The following is a 19,589-nucleotide window of genomic DNA, read 5'->3' as shown; positions in this document are numbered from 1 at the left end:
TTAAAATGTCGTCATCAAACGCGCTGTCTCATGAAACGTAATGCGTTACTGCCACCTGGTGGCTAGTTGAAGAACTACGAGTTTATCCATTTTTATCGTGACTACTGCACACGTCTACTTCTACTTCTTCTTCGTCTTCTTTTCCTTTCGGCTTTTCCCTTCAGGGGTCTCCACAGCGAATCATTTTCCTCCATCAAACCCTGTCTTCTGCATCCTCTTCTCTCACACCAACTACCTTCATGTCCTCTTTCACTACATCCATAAACCTCCTCTTTGGTCTTCCTCTAGGCCTCCTGCCTGGCAGTTCAAAACTCAGCATCCTTCTACCAATATATTTACTGTCTCTCCTCTGGACATGTCCAAACCATCTCAGTCTGGCCTCTCTGACTTTATCTCCAAAACCTCTAACATGTGCTGTCCCTCTGATGTACTCATTCCTGATCCTATCCTTCCTGGTCACTCCCAAAGAGAGCCTCAGCATCTTCATCTCTGCTACCTCCAGCTCTGTCTCCTGTCTTTTCCTCAGTGACACTGTCTCTAGACCAAACAACATCGCTGGTCTCACCACAGTTTTGTACACCTTTCCTTTCATTTTAGCTGAAACTCTTCTATCACACATCACACATGACACTTTCCTCTACCCATTCCATCCTGCCTGTACACGCTTTTTCACCTCTTTTCCACACTCTCCATTGCTCTGGACTGTTGACCCTAAGTACTTATTATCCTCCACCTTCTTGATCTCTTCTCCCTGTCACTCCACTCTTCCACTTGGGTGCCTCTCATTCACACACATGTACTCTGTCTTACTGCGGCTAACCTTCATTCCTCTCCTTTCCAGGACAAACCTCCACCTCTCTAGGTTCTCCTCCACCTGTTCCCTGCTCTCACTACAGATCACAATGTCATCTGCAAACATCATAGTCCATGGAGGTTCCTGTCTAACCTCGTCTGTCAGCCTGTCCATCACCACAGCGAACAAGAAGGGGCTCAGAGCTGATCCCTGATGCAGTCCCACCTCCATCTTGAACTCCTCTGTCCCGCCTACAGCACACCTCACCACTGTCTTATAGTCGTCATACATGTCCTGCACCGCTCTAACATGTTTCTCTGCAACTCCAGACTTCCTCATACAATACCACAGTTCCCCTCTGGGCACCCTGTCATAAGCTTTCTCCAGAACTACAAAAACACAATGCAGCTCCCTCTGGCCTTCTCTGTACTTCTGTATCAACATCCTCAAAGCAAATACTGCATCTGTAGTACTCTTTTTTGGCATGAAACCATACTGCTGCTCACAAATGCTGACTTCTGCCCTTAGTTTAGCTTCCACTACTCTCTCCCATAACTTCATTGTATGGCTCATTAGCTTTATTCCTCTGTAGTTGCCACAACTCTGCACATCTCCCTTGTTCTTAAAAATGGGCACCAGCACACTTTTCCTCCATTCCTCAGACATCTTCTCACTATCTAAGATCCCGTTGAACAACCCAGTCAGAAACTCTACTGCCACCTCTCCTAGACACTTCCAAACTTCTACAGGTATATCATCAGGACCGACTGCCTTTCCACTCTTCATCCTCTTCAATGCTTTCCTCACTTCATCCCGGCTAATCTTTTCTACTTCCTGGTCCATAACAGTCACCTCTTCTAGTCTTTGTTCTCTCTCATTTTCCACATTCATCAACTCTTCAAAGTACTCTTTCCATCTTCCCATCACACTACTGGCACCTGTCAATAGTCTTCCATCCCAACCCTTAATCACTCTAACCTGCTGTATGTCCTTCCCATTTCTGTCTCTCTGTCTTGCCAACCTGTATAGATTAGTCTCTTGCTCCTTACTGTCAAACCTAGCATACAAGTCATCATAAGCCCCTTGTTTGGTCTTTGCTACCTCTACCTTCACCTTACGCTGCATCTCCCTGTATTCCTGTCTACTCTCCTCAGTCCTCTCAGTGTCCCACTTCTTCTAAGCTAACCTCGTTTTCTGTATACACTCCTGTACCTCCACATTCTACCACCAAGTCTCCTCATCTACTTTCTTTCCAGATGACACACCAAGTACTCTCCTACCTGTCTTCCTGATCACATTAGCTGTAGTTGTCCAGTCATCTGGAAGCACTCCCTGACCACCCAGGGCCTGTGTTAACTCCTTCCTAAAAGTCATGCAACACTCTTCCTTTTTTAGCTTCCACCATTTCGTCTTCTGCTCTGCCTTTGCCCTCTTCATCTTCCTCACCACCAGAGTAATCCTACACACCACCATCCTATGCTGTTTGGCTACACTCTCGCCTACCACTACTTTGCGGTCACTGATCTCCTTCAGATTACACCGTCTACACAAGATGTAGTCTACCTGTGTGCTCCTACCTCCACTCTTATAGGTCACTCTATGTTCCTGCCTCTTCTGGAAGAAACTATTCACTATAACCATTTTTTTCCTTTTTGCAAAGTCAACTACCATCTGTCCTTCCACGTTCCTCTCCTGGATACCAAACCTGCCCATCACCTCCTCATCACCTCTGTTTCCTGCACCAACATGTCCACTGAAGTCTGCACCAATGATAACTCTCACTTCTAGGTATGCTCTGCATCACTTCATCTACAGTAAGTCCAACCAAAATTTCTCCTCCTCCAGCTCACATCCTACCTGTGGAGCATACCCACTAACAACATTGAACATCACACCTTCGATTTCCAGCTTCAGACTCATTACTCTATCTGACACTCTTTTTACCTCCAGGACATTCCTAACAAATTCCTCCTTCAAGATAACTCCTACTCCATTTCTCTTCCTATCTACACCATGATAGAACAACTTGAACCCTGCTCCTAAACTTCTAGCCTTGCTACCTTTCCACCTGGTCTCCTGTACACACAGTATGTCTACCTTCCTCCTCTGCATCATGTCAACCAACTCTCTACCTTTTCCTGTCATAGTTCCAACATTCCCTTCGCTCAGTCCTATACTCTTGGCATTCCTCTTCTCTGTCTTCCTACGAACACACTTTCCTCCTTGGTCCTGCACACAGGAGACCAACAGTAGTCCAATTTCCACTGTACTGCACACGCCTTTGAAATGGAAACAAACGTCATCGAGGAATTATATGAGCTATTATGCGACAAAAATAAATAAAATTCATGAGTGGCGGCGAGCACTGCCGAGGCGCCCCTGAGCAAGACGCCGTCCCTCCCTCCACAAGCTGCTCATTAGGGCGCACCAAAGAGGAGCTGCCCGCCAGTCTATCTCCCACTGCATGCTCACAGGGGATTACTACACTACAGTATATAAAAAAAATTTGAAATACAAAAATATAAAAACACATAACAGTATATAAAAAAGTCTTATTATAATTATTCGTATTATTGGCCCTCGTTCTCTTCCGTTCTCTAGGTTCTCATTGATCCAGGTCAAAATTATCCAAAATTGTTTTCACTGTACTTTGTGAAATCAGTTCACTGTACATTAAGGAGTTTCCTTGAAGACGATTCACCTCTCATTCTCAAATTTCCACTTCCTACGCCATTGTGTGTTGGGGTGGTGGTGCAAGGAAACGGGACACCAAGCACCTAGACACACTCATCCGGAGGGCTGGTTCTGTGATCAGTCAGGAACTGGACTCTGTACAGACTGTCCTAGAGAGGAGGACTATGTTCAGGTTTAGATCAATCCTGGGTAACACCACCCACCCCTTTCACACCACCTTCGCCCAGCAGAGGAGCTCCTTCAGTGGCAGACTGCTGTCACTAAGACTCAGGACCTCCTTTGTGCCTCGTGCCATCAGGGGGCACAAACACTCTCTCAGAAGGAAGGGGGCCGAAGCTGCAGGATCATCAAGGTCGGCCGAGAAGGGATAGACTAGGGGGGGCTGGGACGCACTGGGTATGCACTGCGGGATACTTTGTGGGGTCCTTTGTGTCAGTTTACTGCTCGGTACATCCACGTATTCTGATCCTATATCGTCTACGTCTAATGCTTCTTTCCTGTTCCTATGCTTCCTTTTTATGTTAGGTTCTTCTGTTTTTCTGTTGTTATAATTATGTCATTATGTTAATTATGTAATTTATACATCGTCTTTTGGCTGCGCCAGTCACTGTTATATGTATTTATTTTGTATCTTTTGTGAGCAGATGTCACCCTGAATTTCCCTTGGGATTATTAAAGTATGTATCTACCTACCTACCTATCTATCTATCTATCTATCTATCTATCTATCTATCTATCTATCTATCTATCTATCTATCTATCTATCTATCTATCTATCTATCTATCTATCTATCTATCTATCTATCTATCTATCTATCTATCTATCTATCTATCTATCTATCTATCTATCTATCTATCTATCTATCTATCTATCTATCTATCTATCTATCTATGTATGTATGTATGTATGTATGTATGTATGTATGTATGTATGTATGTATGTATGTATGTATGTATGTATGTATGTATATATATATGTATATATATGTGTGTATATATATATATATATATTTGCTATATAAAAAGTGAAATTAGAACTTGTATTGAAAAAAGCACAAATCACGTGGGCAGTGCTGATGTACTGTATATCTGATAGCGGCGCAGACAGAATGTGTTGTTGCGGGTGAGTGCCGATAGGGGGAGACTATTGTGGTTTTGACATTTTATGTTGGACTTCTCGGCCACCGTACCAAACATGACCCTGGCTCAGCTGCTCTGTAAACAGCGTCGGGGCGACTCACCCATTATCTTGTCAGTCGGCAGGAGGTCTTGTTCTGCAGCTGTGAGCTGTGCGAACCTTTAGGAGGTTGTTAACCTGCGTCGGACCCCAGGATGGACTTCCTGCTCCAGGTGAAGCTGGGCGCTCTGATCGGACTGTTGTTCCTGACTTTGGTGATCGGATTCATTCCTGCTCGGGTCAGATGGTTCAGAGACACGAACGGAACAGGTCGGACTGAAAACATGTTAAAGATAAGAACGTTCTGTAGGCTACGTGTGGTTTTACATTTAAAAACCTTCAATCAGTTTTGGTTTAATTATGTGGACTAAACAAGGGAAGTTCATTGATTAATGTGTGACATTCGATCATTTTGAGTGATGTTTAATACAAGTTATGCTCGATAGATTTAGTAAATAATAATAAAAGCAGATTCTCCAGACCCGTGTGATCAGATGGGTCTGGAACAGATAGTTCTGTCAGTGATTCGATCAAGAGTTCTAAGAGTTGAAGTGGTCAACAGAGATAGTGGTAAACCTGTTCAGATTGTAATGGTTTCAATCAGTGGTCAACAATCACAGATAAAACCATCCAGAATGTGGAACATGTCCACTCAGTCCTGGGGGGGCTGCAGTCAGCTGACTGAAGCCCAGACCCTTCCTCTGTCTGCCCCCAACACTTCAATCGGATTCATGAAGGAGAGAAACCCCCCTGGCCTGTGGGTTTATCTGCAGGAAGCGAAACTGAAGTCCTGGTCATGTTTGTCACATGAGCTCCAGTTCTTCTGTCTTTGGATGGATTAGGAATGATTTCATTTAGAGTCCCATGACGGAGAGTTTCCATCAGTCATGATCAGGCTAGTATGTTAATAATGTTCTTTATTCAAACAAGCAGCAAGTTTGGTAAGGGTGGGATACCTGGACTGTTTTAGTGGAAAGCCTCTGATGTTTGGCAGCAGGAAGTCTGACTGATGGAACGTCTGAAGACGTTTATTTCTAGAGGTCACCTGTACAGCAGGTAACAGGCAGGCAGCAGTCTGAACTTCAACCACGTCAATCTGGACTGGTCCTGGAGTTTTTTTACTCATTTATTTTTATTTAAATTTCCGACCGGCTTGCTGAGGCGTTGAAGTGCAGGTGTTCTGTTCCTGCACCAGATAGATAGATGCTTTAATAATCCCAAGGGAAATTCAGGATGATTCAGGAAATTCAGTCAGATGATGAAGACCCTCCCCCTCCTCTTCCTCCCTGCAACATCTCCTCCACCCCAGTGTGGGTTGTTCTCATCAAACATCTGAGTCTTGTCACATGAACGCTACGCCTCAGGCCTCAGGAGGTCATACATGTAGTTTTCTCTTCCCCTTTCAGAGTCTTCACTTTGTAGACGCATGATGGAGTGTGTTTACTGGCTGAGATGCTCCTGAGTTCATGTCCCAAAATGCTCCGTGGAATCTTATATTATTTTCATAGCAGGGCCCCCTGAGGGACTGGAGCTCTCAGACTCTCTTTCTGTATCCCTATAGGGTAGAAGGTTCTATAGGTTCTCTGAATCACTTGAATTCCTCGAATTCCTTGAAGTCACATGTGGAGTAATTTCTTGACCCGTTGGACGGTCCACTCATGCAGATTTTCACAAAGTGGGGAACTTCTATCCAACTTTTCCTTTCTTTCCAGGATATCTCTTTCGTGCTCTAACATTACACTCTGACCCGTCACCAATAAAGTGTTTTACCTGTGGAGTGATGCAGTCAGGTGTTCTTGAGCGTTGCACAACTTTTACAGTCTGTGTTTGGTTTTAGTTCATGTATTAAGAAATGTTGTGTGTTTTCGTGTTTTATCCCTACGTTTGCAGAAACCCACCGCACCGTCCTGAGTCTGATCAGCTGTTTTGCTGGTGGGGTCTTCCTGGCTGCTTGTCTGCTGGACATCATTCCAGATTATCTGTCAGACATAAACGCTGAGCTCGATGCTCGGAAATTTGAGGTGCGTACAAGTAGGGACTGATCTGACAAATGTGGTCATTCTTCTAATTCTGCTATTTCTGTTAGAATTTTTTTATTTATTATTTGGTTTATAAATTGTCAGAAAGTAACTCAGTGAGCCCTGAAATGTAAAATATCCAGTTGACAAAAAGATACACAAAATACCCCCAAGAAATAAATTGTCACAAATCACATCCTGCAAACTGTTAATTGTCTCTGTCTGTCTCAGACCAACTTCCCCCTCCCAGAGTTCATCATGGCTTCCGGCTTCTTTGCTGTCCTCATAGTGGAGAGGATTGTTCTGAACTGTAAGGAGGTTAGAAGCCCTCGAGGGGAGACTGAAGCCCTTTTACCCGGCAGAAATGGACATGGACACCGCCATGGACATGCAGCCGACGGCGATCTGGAGGGCAGTGGTCACCATGTCCACGTTGATTTTCAGGCCCACTCTCCCTTTCGCTCCTTCATGCTCTTCCTGTCCTTGTCGCTCCACTCAGTTTTTGAGGGTCTTGCTATTGGCCTGCAGAGCACTGACTCAAAGGTGAGGAGACATGTGATGTCAGTATGGTCATATGAAGGTTTCAGGCCCTTCCCGCCATTCTTTTTATTGAAAACTTCTCAGTAGTTTCCTCAAAATATAAGGAGTTCCTTGTTTTCTCTGATTCTTTTTACACACACAGCCTAGAGCTTCAGAACTGGTCAACAGGAAGTTAACCCTTCTGTGTTTTGGTCACAAGATGGCCTTTGCAGGCTGAACATATTGTCAGTGTTCCCTCAGGACCTCATCTATGTTGTTTGTGTTCAGATCGATATTTTCCAAAGGTTTCTATGTCACTAAGTGTATGAAACACTTAAATTAAAGATTAAAATTCTGGTACAAAGATATGTGAGCAAATCATCACATGTAGGAGCAGACAGAACATGTCCTTCTAGTTTCCTGAGACTATAAAGAGAGTGAATTAGACTTCATCTCTTTATCTGGATCCCTATGAAGAACAAATGTAGCAGCAGAATGAATAAAAAAAAAGTATTATTCATATTTATGACATGATATATGATGGTCCTCTGTAATGGTTATGTTTGTTTGATGTGGATACTGGATGTTGGTGTAGAATTGAACCAGGAAGACAAACCTTTAACTTCTGACCACAACAAATTTAGGAAGCCCAGGCTTGAGTTTCGTTTAAATCAGCAACATCAACCTTAAATGAGGAAAAAGTGAATGGATAAAAGAGCAAGTTATGGATGTGTGACTTGGGTTAATTCAGCGAAATGAATATACTTATAAAATTCAGGGAACTTCAACCTCAAAGCTCATGTTGTTGTAAATCAGACGACAGCAACCTGCTGTGTAACAGGAAATGTAATAGATGTCAAACACAATGCAGCCCCCATTTGGTGAAAAAACTATCGTTTTGAAGTATGTATTGTTTTTTTTCTACCTAATCTTACTTACAGACTTCTACTGTTTTCCTATTTGACTGTTATGTTAAAGCTATTAATGGAGGTAGAAATAACCATACTACGTTTTTTTCCCCTGCAGGTTTTAGAAATCTGCATCGCCATACTTGTCCACAAGAGCATCATCGTGTTCAGCCTGTCGGTGAAGCTGGTCCAGAGTGCAGTTGGGCCGTTGTGGGTGGTTGCTTACATCACAGTGTTCGCCTTGATGTCGCCGATAGGAATTGGCATCGGTATCGGCGTGATGGAGGCTCAGCTAGCGGCCGGACCGCTAATCCAGGCCATCCTGGAGGGGCTCGCCGCCGGGACGTTTGTCTACATCACCTTCCTGGAGATCCTCCCACATGAACTGAACTCTCCCGGGAAGCAGCTTCTCAAGGTCGTCTTCATCTTGCTGGGTTTCAGCATCATGGCAGGTCTGACGTTTTTGGGCTGAGACCAGTTGTCATTTCACTTTTTCAGGATGTGATCTGTTTTGTACCGACTCCTGCAGCTCTTTTATCATGGTACACTTCAGGACAGAATGACAGACTGCCTTTAGTAAAAAAAGAAGAGCTGATTTCGTTCTCCATGTTGATTTTTTTTTTTTTTTAGGTGCAAGAGGCTTAAAAATGACCAAAGATGTTGGCGTTTTATTGCTTTCATTTTAAAAGCATTTTATGCTGGAAACCAGTAATATTACATTTTAATTTCTTTTAATGTGAGGGGGGAAAGACCACAATAAGTTTGTTGAATGAGTGACAGGAGCATTGGGACAAATCACGAAGCCTGTTCGATTTTTACTGGTCCTGTATTCAAACATACTCTTGACCCATAAACAGACATGTCTGAGTGAGGAAACCACTGGATAGAAAAGGCTATGTTCTTTGTTCATTTCATTCAATCATTTTTACCTTTCTTGTTTTTACATCCAGTGTTTCATATGGTACGACCTCTGCGACAGGCTCAGCTAGCTGGCTGGGCTTTTGAAAGTGTTAAGAATGTTTGCACTCACTGGGTTTATTTGTTGAACAGTAGTCCCGTGTTTTTAGACATCGTCTGCGACCTTAAGATTTTTCACTGTTCAATATAAACTGGATAATCCGGTCCAGGACACTGGTGTAATTTTAAACTGACTGCATGATGCCTTAAGAAGTTGTGAACCACAGTGGTGAGAATATGTGGTTTTTGTCATTTGCACTTTCCTAACAAAGAATCAGTAATCTCCATAACTAATGTCAGCAGATATTCGCTTTTATTAAATTATATTGACGTACATCCTGATCAACGTTTAGCTGATGTTTTCTTTATCTGCTGTAACTAGACCAGACTGTTACCGTATGTCATACATACTGACAAAATACATCAAGATTAAATCAACATCTGTGTCGAGTGCTTTTGGTTCTCTTTATTTACAGTGTGAACAGAGAAATGGTAACTTCTCACTGAGAGTGTTTCACTAGCAAATATACTGATCTTATCAACAGAGTACAGTATGCTCAGTTTATCATTAGCTATATTATTTAAATATTTTATTATTATCCTATGCAGGACTTTCCGTATAGAATAAACCGATACCTCTCTCATCATTTGTGATGCACCAAATGTGTGCAGTGGTGTCTTTAAATCCAGACGTCTGTCCTCTGCCTCGTCATTCTCTTCTTATTTTACATATTTGTGTTCAGGATGTTTTTTGTGTTAACAGCTGATTGCTGAGGCTGGGTTTGAAATTTCAACCTGCAACAGGCAAACTCTGTAATTCATGAAGAATGATCCAGTGTACAAAATAATTTTTCATCGTGACTACATTGTTTTTCCTTCATGACAGTCACCTGACAGCTTCAGTTATTAGTTACTTTTTTAAATCACAATTTTCATTTAAATTAGTACAATTTGTCACTGTATTACCTTCACTAATAATTTAGTCAATACTGTGAAATTTAATAACAGGTCAAGGAATCAGGATTTGGTGCCCCTGGTGGTCTTTGAACATTTTCTAATCTTGTTGCTTGGGTGACATAACTGACGAGAATTCCTTTCCATCACAGATCCTTGGATGTACAGCAGAAACAAAAGCACAGCTCTGTCTGATGTGACACCGAGGCATTGTTAACCCCTGTTTGTCTTTGGCAGGGAAAAGGAGGTCATTCATGACTACCCACTAATGAGAGGGGCTGATAGAGGAGCACCAGCAGAATACAGTAAGTCTGCCAGGTCTTAATGACAGAGGCCTCAGTGTGTGTGTGTGTGTGTGTGTGTGTGTGTGTGTGTGTGTGTGTGTGTGTGTGTACGCGCAGGGGGGGGGGCACTTCCTCTGTGACCCACAGTTCATTAACCTCTTCCTCCAGCTCAGAAATGCCTCTCTCTATTCTTTTTCTCAGATATGAAGCAGATGACGTTATGAGCAAATTGAAAGGTTGTTTTTTTTCCTGGTACGATACGATGGGGTGTTATATTCTGTGGATACACAATGTTAAAGAGGAAAAATGATAATATACAGATTAATATGACCATTCTGGACACACGATTGTCTAAATACATGTCGAAGCTTGAAGTACCTGAGAAATGTGTTTGTATGCTTTCTTGGAGTGAATAGGTGAGAAGATCACAACAGTCCGATATCTGTCCTTCAATTATAGATATTTATCTCCACAACACAATTATTAGTGCAGACATCAGTCGCACAAGTGGTAAAATAATAAAACCATATGAGATTCAGGGCCAGTGCTAAAAGGGTTCACAAATATTTTTTTTTACCATTTTCCTTTTTCTACATTCAGAAGTCTGATATAGTATATCAGTATATATATATATATATATATATATATATATATATATATATATATATATATATATATATATATATATATATATATATATATATATAATAATGAGCCTGGTATTGAAGAAATGTATGTTTTGATGAAATGGGTGCGAATGTTTGACCAACATGTTGAGCTGAATGTCAGATCAGGTAGCAGAAAGCATGTTAGCTCATCTAACAGCAATACATTTAATAATGAATGTCCACACTGGAAGTAAAACCTTCTGCTTTAAGCCCATAACAACAATGAACTTCCCTTTAAGGTATTAACACATTTATATAAACCTCGATGACTGAGAGTATATAAAACTATTAAAAGTTGTACTCAACACCAATCACATCCAATGAGGTGTGAACAGGCTTTCTGTTCTGTCATAAATCATGATTTGAGTCTGATGATGCTATAAGATACTAAAGCGTCACCAAATTTGCTGTTTCAATTCATTCTGAGGTGAACATTAATAAGTTCCAATTTAAGAAGAGTTACAGACATTTCACTCAAAAATACAAACATCACTTTTCTGGTGGAGGAAATCCTGGAGGATATCAGCGGGGTATATCCTCTGAGGAGCCTGACCATCTCTATCAACGGAACCATAAGCCATAAACCTGTTGTCATGCCTGAAAGTATACATCATACATATTCACACTGACAATTAATAAATATATACTCTAAGAAGAGGCATCAGTGTTACCAGAAAAGATGTGTCTGATGTTGTTTAATCATGGATAAATAATTTACATCCATAATCTGTCTTCCAAAACAAGAAATTCTCTCCGCTCAGGATTCCAAAGAACATGTGATGTGAAGCTGAATGTGTGAGTCCATCTCAGCGGTGGTCTCACATAGGACACGAGAGCGCGCACAATCCCACCACTCAAGTCACATGTGCTGTTTGAACTGGACTGAATGGGTGGCTACAGGCATACCAGAGGAAATACTTTGGAAGTCTCTACTTACAAACATTCTGATGTAATGTTGGAACTGGATTCTGTGAGGATAGAACCTGTCAGACACATGCTCTTCATGTGTAGCCTCTGTCTGATCAAACAGAAGCTACACAATAACAGGTTTGATTACTTACATTTCAAAATAAAATGACTATCAAGACAAACCATAGGCAACAGAACTTGACAAAATACAAGAATAAATAGTTTGACAGCATGTTATGCTTAGTTTTTTTGTTTTACTTATACATTATATTGTTTTCTGAAAAGATGATGTCATCACCAAAATGATGTTACTTTTGTTTATTTGATTAATATGCATTATTGTTTTACCCCCCAAAATGACACCAGGAACGGCACTCCTCTCCACCTTTTCTCCACCTCCTCTCCAGCTCCCCTTCATAGTTTGCTTCACGTAGATTAGCCCCTCATTGTAATCTACTTTCATGTTGTAATCCTACTTTGAGTGACGTTCTCAGTTACTCCTCCCCTCACGCTCCTCTCTCTCCCTCTCTTCTCTCCTGTCAGTCTCTCTTCTCCTCTCATCCCGTCTGCTCAAGGTAGGTCTGCTTGGTTTTTTACAGCGATAGAGCTGGTTGATCAGGAAATATCACGGAGAAATGAGCTCTGTGTGGATGTTGGTATGCTTTAATGTGATAGCAGACACCCGTGGAGACCGGCAGCTCTTTTGACTGACAGACAAGCATTTATTAGTGTAATAACTGGTTTGTTCTTAAGTTTCTTGTGATGGACATTTTGTATTTTATTTAACTTCCAGAATTAGTTTTTCAATCTAATTCACAATGTTAAAACAAACAGATTTTAAATGCAAGCTGTCAGTGTATTAAGACAGCAGCTTTGATTGGTGCCTCTCCTGTGGTATCGTTACAATTCAGGTCACAGAGGTCAGCATCAGACTTTACAGCAAATACAATGACTTCTAAAAAACCCGGGTTTTGTGTTAATGCTAATGAAATAATTACTATTAAATATTGTTTTACTGAGGTTGCATGTGTCATACCTGGTTACTGCATTATGAAATAGAATCTTTAGAATGCATTAAACAGTCGCTCAGGAATCCAGGATTCCTTCAGGGCAGCATTCTATGCTTTGAAATGATCTTTACTCAAATCTAGCTCAAATAGCACAAGGTTATTTATTTTGGGGGATAGACTTGATCGGGCCATTAGTTTTTTTGGAGAGCTCAGAGGTCGTAGATTCTGATGTTTTTTTTTACTGCACTGAGATTTCATGTAAAAACCCCACAGACAAGTAAAAAAAACCTTTTTGCCTCTTCAGCATTTTATCTCAAATACAAAACTCCTTAATTTATGGAGCATTTATATAGAATTAATTCAAGCTAATTTTCATGATTTCTTTTATTACATTAATTATTTATTGTGTTACATACCAATAACTGGATTAAACATTAAAAAGAGGTTTAAAAATGGCTTCACACTGATTCGTCTGTCTTTGCAGTGCTGGTGAAGCTGTTGTGATTTGCTGTAACCATGGCCGCAGTAAGTAATCACTCACTGGTGAGGTCTGCTTTGAAAGATGAAGATGATTGAAGATGATTTTATAATTGTGCCAGTAGATTCTGGCTCTAGATTCTGGCTCAAGCTGTTTTTAATGAGTACCTTTAGAGGTCATGTAATCATGTGAAGGAGATTACCCAGCAAGCCACTGGGGGGGAATCATTTGGGGTGTGCATGTGTGAAAAGTTGCAGTGATGAAACGCCCTTGAAGTATTCAAACGGTAAAGAAGTCTTATACTATTTTAAAGCTCCAGGTGCTGCGAGAGGGAAGGGGTTCACCTTATAAAGACCTGATCTTGTCCTTTCAACACATGTGTGCTCATGCAGACGGGATCTTATCGAATGGTGTCAGAGGATGAGCAGGCCATGAGGTCGAAGCTGGAGCATTTGACAGTCAAAGACCACGGACCGGTGTTTGGGCCATGCCACAAACTGCCTGGTCACACCGTACAAAAGGTAAAACACAACTGGATGAGTTCATTAAAGCTAAGTCGAAATCGGTTGTGACATTTGTCTGATGCTTTTCTCCAGTGAGGTCATCTGACATGTTTCATCCTGCAGGCGAAGGATGAGCTGAATGAGACGGATGAGAGACGGGCATCGTCCCTGAAGGAGCTGCGGCTCATGATGAAGACGAGGGCGGCGGAGGGGGATGACCTGGCCAAACTGGTCCTGGAGCGCTTTGGGGACAAACCGGACTCCCTGCTGCTGCGCTTCCTCAGAGCTCGCAAGCTGGACGTTGTCAGATCCCACGAGCTCATGAAGGGTCAGACAATCCATTCATCCCTACTTCATATCAGTGAAATATGCTTCAGATGACAATCTTAATTTTTTTTTGCCTACATATGCTTTGATTTAATTTTGCCGATATTTTCAAATAGGTTTTCTGCTGACAGTTGAGGCCTCGTTCGTTTAATAAACAGGTTTTATAAATCCTTCCCATCAGCGAAGGAGAGGCATGCGCTCATTAAACGGGGCGTTTAGATGCTTCTGAGCCCCCCTGACAAAGACTTCCTTTGTCTTCAACTGGGACAGCAGTTTTACTTTACTGGGGAACCCACAATCGTTCTCCTGGGAACTCAGAGAGAAGACACCAGGCTTATAATTTGATCAGCATTCCTTTGTGTGCTCGAGATGCAATACTGCTATTGTTAATACTGTATTTATAATTGCATGGTGTGAATTATGTGTCCTATAGTGCAAACCTTTAATTAACAGTAACTGATACCTTCAATCGTATTCACACCGATAACCCATTTACAACCACCATCACCCCTCATCTCCAACGGCAACTACAGATGAAACGCGTCCAGCAGTGACAGCAACACTTAGTGATAGTTGATGGTTAGTGATTGTAGATAGTTGACTGATTTGAGAAAATATGGTCCTGACAAACATTTCTGATTGTAGCAAGAGGAGGAAATGTGAACGGGAATTTATACAGGGTTAACCTCTGCCGCACACAGACACACTCACACACACACACACACACACACACCCTGGGTTAATTGGTGCCTCAGTATGAGGTGCCCCACAGCAGCGCTGACACAGTGGTGTCTTTGTGTTTTGTGCATCAACAACCCCCCAATAAACTCCCAGACTACAAAAAAAAGGTCGTGAACCATTAGTGGCAGATAAGAGAATGCCGCCGATCATTAAATAGTGATCTGTTTGTGTGTGTGTGTGTGTGTGTGTGTGTGTGTGTGTGTGTGTATGTGTGTGTGTGTGTGTGTGTGTGTTTGGGGTGCTCTAGGTTACGTGCGCTTCAGACAGGACTACCCTGAGCTGTTTGAGAACCTGACCCCTGAAGCGGTCCGCAGCACCATCGAAGCGGGGTACCCTGTGGTTCTGCCCAGCAGGGACAAGTACGGACGCGTAGTCCTGCTCTTCAATATCGAGAACTGGGACCTGGAGGAGATCACATTCGACGAGGTAGCTGTAAAGCATCAGTGGCATCCATACACAAAAGGAGAGCAGATTAGTTACAACTAGTCCTCCATGGTTTTACTCCAATAAAAGAAACAGTATCACAATGAAAGACGCTGTGAAGGAAGGACGCCCAGCATACAGGATACAGAATCCATCGCTGAAAAAAGACACAGACCTGGTACAACTGTTCCTATTAATTACAATTCTTCTTGACAAGTAATATACAAAATCAACAAAAAAAAAATCTTTAATAGCAACAATAACTCCTTCAGTACTTGACTGATGTGTGAAAAGAAAGTTGGATAAGAACAGTTTTTGAGTTTTGCTCCAGATGTGAAAATCCTCTCAAATGTTTTTAGTGGCAGAGATCATAAAAGCAAATAAATATAACACTGAAAATGAAAAACTTTTCTTCAAAAGCTAACTTAAATATATAATTATAAAAAAGGAAAAGAGCACAACATGAAACATGGACCTTTCTAAGTGGTAAACTATGGAGCTGGAATTTCTCATTTTAACTTTATTAATAAGGGATAATTTGGGCGAACATGCTTTTATTGTATGAAATACAATAAATAAAAAACACAGAATGTGAGACAGTTCTGCTGCCAGGTTTATATCCATTATTTGTAATACTTGGGGAAGAGGGTGCAGCATAACTGAAAACACCATTTTTAGTTCATTATGTTTTTTACTGTATTTAAGTAGTAGTTAAAATGTATTTCGTGTTTCTGTCTTGCAGATCTTAAGAGCATACTGTGTGATTCTGGAGAAGTTACTTGAGAATGAAGAAACCCAGATTAATGGCTTTGTCCTGATTGAGAACTTTAAGGGCTTCACCATGCAGCACGCCTCAGGGATCAAACCGGCCGAGCTGAAGAAGATGGTGGACATGCTGCAGGTCAGAGGGAGCATGAAACGAGAGCTGAGAACCTGTTGATGTGAAAACCTCTTAAACATTTCTAACACTGTCAACTGTTCTGTGTGGTCTGGCTCAGGATTCGTTCCCTGCACGCTTCAAAGCAGTCCACGTCACCCACCAGCCGTGGTACTTCACCACCACATACAACGTAGTCAAACCCTTCATGAAGAGCAAGCTGCTGGAGAGGGTATGGATGAAGGATAATTCCAATCTGAAGTCAGATCGTTTATTTGATCATTTTCTAGCATCCACTCTTCTAATTGCTGTCCGTAACTTTCCTCAGGTCTTTGTTCATGGCGACGAGCTGGACAACTACATCAAAGAATTTGATTCCGAAATCTTACCTTCAGATTTTGACGGGAGAGCCTCTGTAGCCGACTGCCAGGCCATTGCCAACAAGCTTTTTGGCTCTGAGGACACTGCTCTCTGAAAACCCAAGAGTTCTAGAGCCCTTTCTAGATGCGTCTTTTGTACTCATATCAGATACAGTACATGGTCTATTTTGAAGATAGTTTGACATTTTAAGTTTTTATCCAGGCAGTCACTATGAGCAGAAGAGAACCTCTGGTTAGGAACAGGGGATGGTTTGCATATATAAGGTATACAACTGGCTTTTAAAAAAAAAAAAGATAAAATGATTTTCAGAGCGAATAATGGATGGTTGAAGGTTATTTTACAAAAGCATGGCTTGATGATGGAAGATTTCTTGCCTTAAAAATCAGCCTTGATGAATGAGTGCAGAAGTGTACCACAGTCTGGGATTTTTAGAAGTGTCAGAAGTTGGCAAAGCTCACAAGATGTTTTAGGAGCAGCAGCCATGTGATGCAGTGCCATGTAGACAGATCTTTATCTCTACAGTCTCGTTTAAGGTTGTGACACTCCGATGCCTCAAGTACGTACCACAAAGCCGTTTGCAACTTGCTGGATTTTTACTTCAATAATTAAATAATTTTTATGTGTGTCTGGAGTTGAACTAATTGTCATGAATTGTGTGCATGTTAATGACATGTTTCATGAAGCACTAACAGGCTTAGTGAATTCAGGTTTATTTTCTAGCTTATTCTATTTCATTAAAAAAAAAAGTGTTGGTCTGGCTTATTTAAAATTTGGAGCCTTTTGTATTTAACCAGAGAGGTACCGTACTCAAATGTACTTTAGTAAAAGTTTTAAAATCACTATGTAGAAAATTCCCATTAGAATTAAGTTCTGCATTCAAATTACTGCATACAGATACAAACACTCTACTTACCAACATTCGTGCATAGGAACAATCATGCACGGCCATATTCAACTAGTTCCCCTTCCTGCCACAACCCAAGCCAAGCAGCGTAACATTAACACGCCAAGATTTCATGTCATGCCAAAATAACTGGCAAATATCTGAAATTTGTTCTGATATTAGACTTCATGTGGCCTTTTAGGCTTTCCTGTCAATGAGTCGTCTGCAGGGTTTCATCCTTTTATCCACATCTCTGTGAACTTCTGAAAAAACCCACAATGTATTTATGTCCATGGACACATTCGCATACATTGAGACTGACATGATGAAAATGAGAGCCAGCAATGTAGACTATAGACTACCTGTAAGAAAACTCTGCCTGTTATTTCATATTTTTTTTAATTATTGATGGTGTCTTCCTCCTGTAGGAGCTAAATGATGTAGGAACCAACGTTGACTGGGTTAGGTTTGGACATAATAGCTGTTCTTTCGCCACTGAACTCTGAATGTTTTCTATTTGATGTTAAGTGTTGTTCGCATTAACTGAAAATCTTAATGGAAATAAAACAGAGTAATCGAGAATAAAGTGGCGTGTCAGACTTTTGATTACCAGCGTGTCATTCATTGGTGTGGTCGATTACCTCAATGGATGAAAACTTGGCTTAGCTTCTACACCCCCGACGATAAAATGTTTGTTTCTGGTAAGTCTTAGGGAATAGTACATTGGTACTTACAGTAGTAATGACATGTAAATAAACTCAAATGGTGATTATAAATTGAAATTTAATGAATAACGACTTACGAACAATTCAACTTATTTACAGCCTCTCCGAACCAATTATGTTCATATGTTGAGGACTACCTATATCTGCAAGACAGAACTTGCCTTCTACAGCAGCAGAACTGTGATGCACGAACCCCTGACAAGGAAGGATGATGTAGTTTATGACAATGAGGAAGAGGGACTGTCTTCTCAGTAAGCTAACTGGCTAGTTAGCCGCCAATATTAGCTTAACCCTCAGGACCTATTAAAATGGCTACACACATCGCCTAATAGGGTCACAAAACGGCCGTCTCATAAAAGTGTTTAAAAAAAAAAGTAATACAGAAATGTTTTTTTCTTTCAATGAATCAGATCTTTTCCCTTACTTCAGACCAATCCATAGATATATGGTTTATTATATTTTTTACTATTATATTTTTTTTACTATTATTGTTTGGAATTTGCCATTAGAACCCTGTTTTTCTTCCCATGGGAAAAACACAAAATATGGAATATTTCCAAAAGTTAGTGCATAACGATATTACTACTATTGGATGAATGGAAAAACATGTTTTTGCAGGTGTCTAAACAAGAGACAATGGGTCTGTGTCTGGGTGGTGGGGTGATTGTGGGGGCAGTGTCTGTTTCATTATAACATGTTAGCGTTATTGCATTTTAGTAATATATATATAATATACATATATAATGCATAAATATTATATATGCTGTATATGTAATATACTGTATATACAGTATATATACAGTATATATATGTACGTATATACTGTGTGTGTGTATGTGTGTGTGTTTGTGTACACACACACACACACACAGGTATTATAGTATAGTATATGAAAATTATGTGGTTATAGTGGGAGTCACTTGAACCATTTTTGTGTGTACACAGTGAAAATATACTATTCTAAACACTTCCAATGACAGGCATTAAGAAATTTCAAAAATAAAGATGAAAGAAAATTACAAACAAAATTTCATATACAGCATATCGCCTTTTAACTGATTGATTTATTGAGAGACACATAAAAGCAACACAAATGTCACTTTTGGGCCCAAACAGTTGCCAAGGGTTAAACAGAGACGTATCTTCCTACTTACTCGTATCGCTGTAAAGGTTAACATTAGTGATGATGATTTATTAGCTGCCCTTCGCACAGCTAATATGTTTTCATGTGTTTTTCCTAATGTTAATAATGTTAATAACTTCGAAAAAAATAATCAATGATTAGTTGACTATTAAAGTAATTGTTTTTGGCAGCCCTACTTTCCTTCTCCTTTATTTTTCTTCAAAGACACTCTAAAAT

General features: G+C 40.8%; 2 protein-coding genes across 4 annotated transcripts; both read left to right on the top strand.

Moving 5' to 3' along the window:
* The first annotated feature begins 4,687 nt into the window (after window positions 1–4,687).
* slc39a1 (solute carrier family 39 member 1) lies at window positions 4,688–9,498 on the top strand. Its single transcript, XM_068314273.1, has 4 exons — window positions 4,688–4,934; window positions 6,555–6,685; window positions 6,914–7,225; window positions 8,228–9,498. The coding sequence occupies exons 1-4, from the start codon at window positions 4,820–4,822 to the stop codon at window positions 8,579–8,581; spliced, it is 912 nt and encodes a 303-aa protein (XP_068170374.1). The 5' UTR covers window positions 4,688–4,819; the 3' UTR covers window positions 8,582–9,498.
* Window positions 9,499–12,406: 2,908 nt separating this feature from the next.
* On the top strand, window positions 12,407–18,071 carry LOC137596348 (retinaldehyde-binding protein 1-like). 3 transcript variants are annotated; one of them, XM_068316765.1, is made up of 8 exons: window positions 12,407–12,456; window positions 13,376–13,416; window positions 13,762–13,890; window positions 13,996–14,200; window positions 15,188–15,366; window positions 16,106–16,264; window positions 16,362–16,472; window positions 16,569–18,071. In XM_068316765.1, exons 2-8 carry the CDS (start codon window positions 13,408–13,410, stop codon window positions 16,713–16,715), a joined length of 939 nt encoding a protein of 312 aa, XP_068172866.1. In that variant the 5' UTR covers window positions 12,407–12,456; window positions 13,376–13,407; the 3' UTR covers window positions 16,716–18,071. The 3 variants fall into 3 exon arrangements, with proteins under 3 accessions (XP_068172866.1, XP_068172887.1, XP_068172878.1); XM_068316786.1 differs by lacking the exon at window positions 12,407–12,456 and adding an exon at window positions 12,479–12,537; XM_068316777.1 differs by lacking the exon at window positions 12,407–12,456 and adding an exon at window positions 12,496–12,611.
* Window positions 18,072–19,589: the final 1,518 nt, after the last annotated feature.

This window comes from Antennarius striatus, chromosome 1, assembly GCF_040054535.1.
Source record: "Antennarius striatus isolate MH-2024 chromosome 1, ASM4005453v1, whole genome shotgun sequence".
Lineage (NCBI taxonomy): Eukaryota > Metazoa > Chordata > Actinopteri > Lophiiformes > Antennariidae > Antennarius > Antennarius striatus.
The sequence above is the reverse complement of the archived record's forward strand: the minus strand, read 5'-3'. Positions and strand labels throughout refer to the sequence as shown.

Bases quoted from the DNA above. Each gene is read 5' to 3' on its own strand.
- LOC137596348 (XM_068316765.1), top strand. The intron at 13,891-13,995 runs GTAAAACACAAC...TTCATCCTGCAG, and splicing joins CTGGTCACACCGTACAAAAG to GCGAAGGATGAGCTGAATGA. The intron at 14,201-15,187 runs GTCAGACAATCC...GGGGTGCTCTAG, and splicing joins ATCCCACGAGCTCATGAAGG to GTTACGTGCGCTTCAGACAG.
- slc39a1 (XM_068314273.1), top strand. From the start codon at position 4,820: ATGGACTTCCTGCTCCAGGTGAAGCTGGGCGCTCTGATCGGACTGTTG. The intron at 6,686-6,913 runs GTGCGTACAAGT...TGTCTGTCTCAG, and splicing joins TCGATGCTCGGAAATTTGAG to ACCAACTTCCCCCTCCCAGA. The intron at 7,226-8,227 runs GTGAGGAGACAT...TTTCCCCTGCAG, and splicing joins TGCAGAGCACTGACTCAAAG to GTTTTAGAAATCTGCATCGC.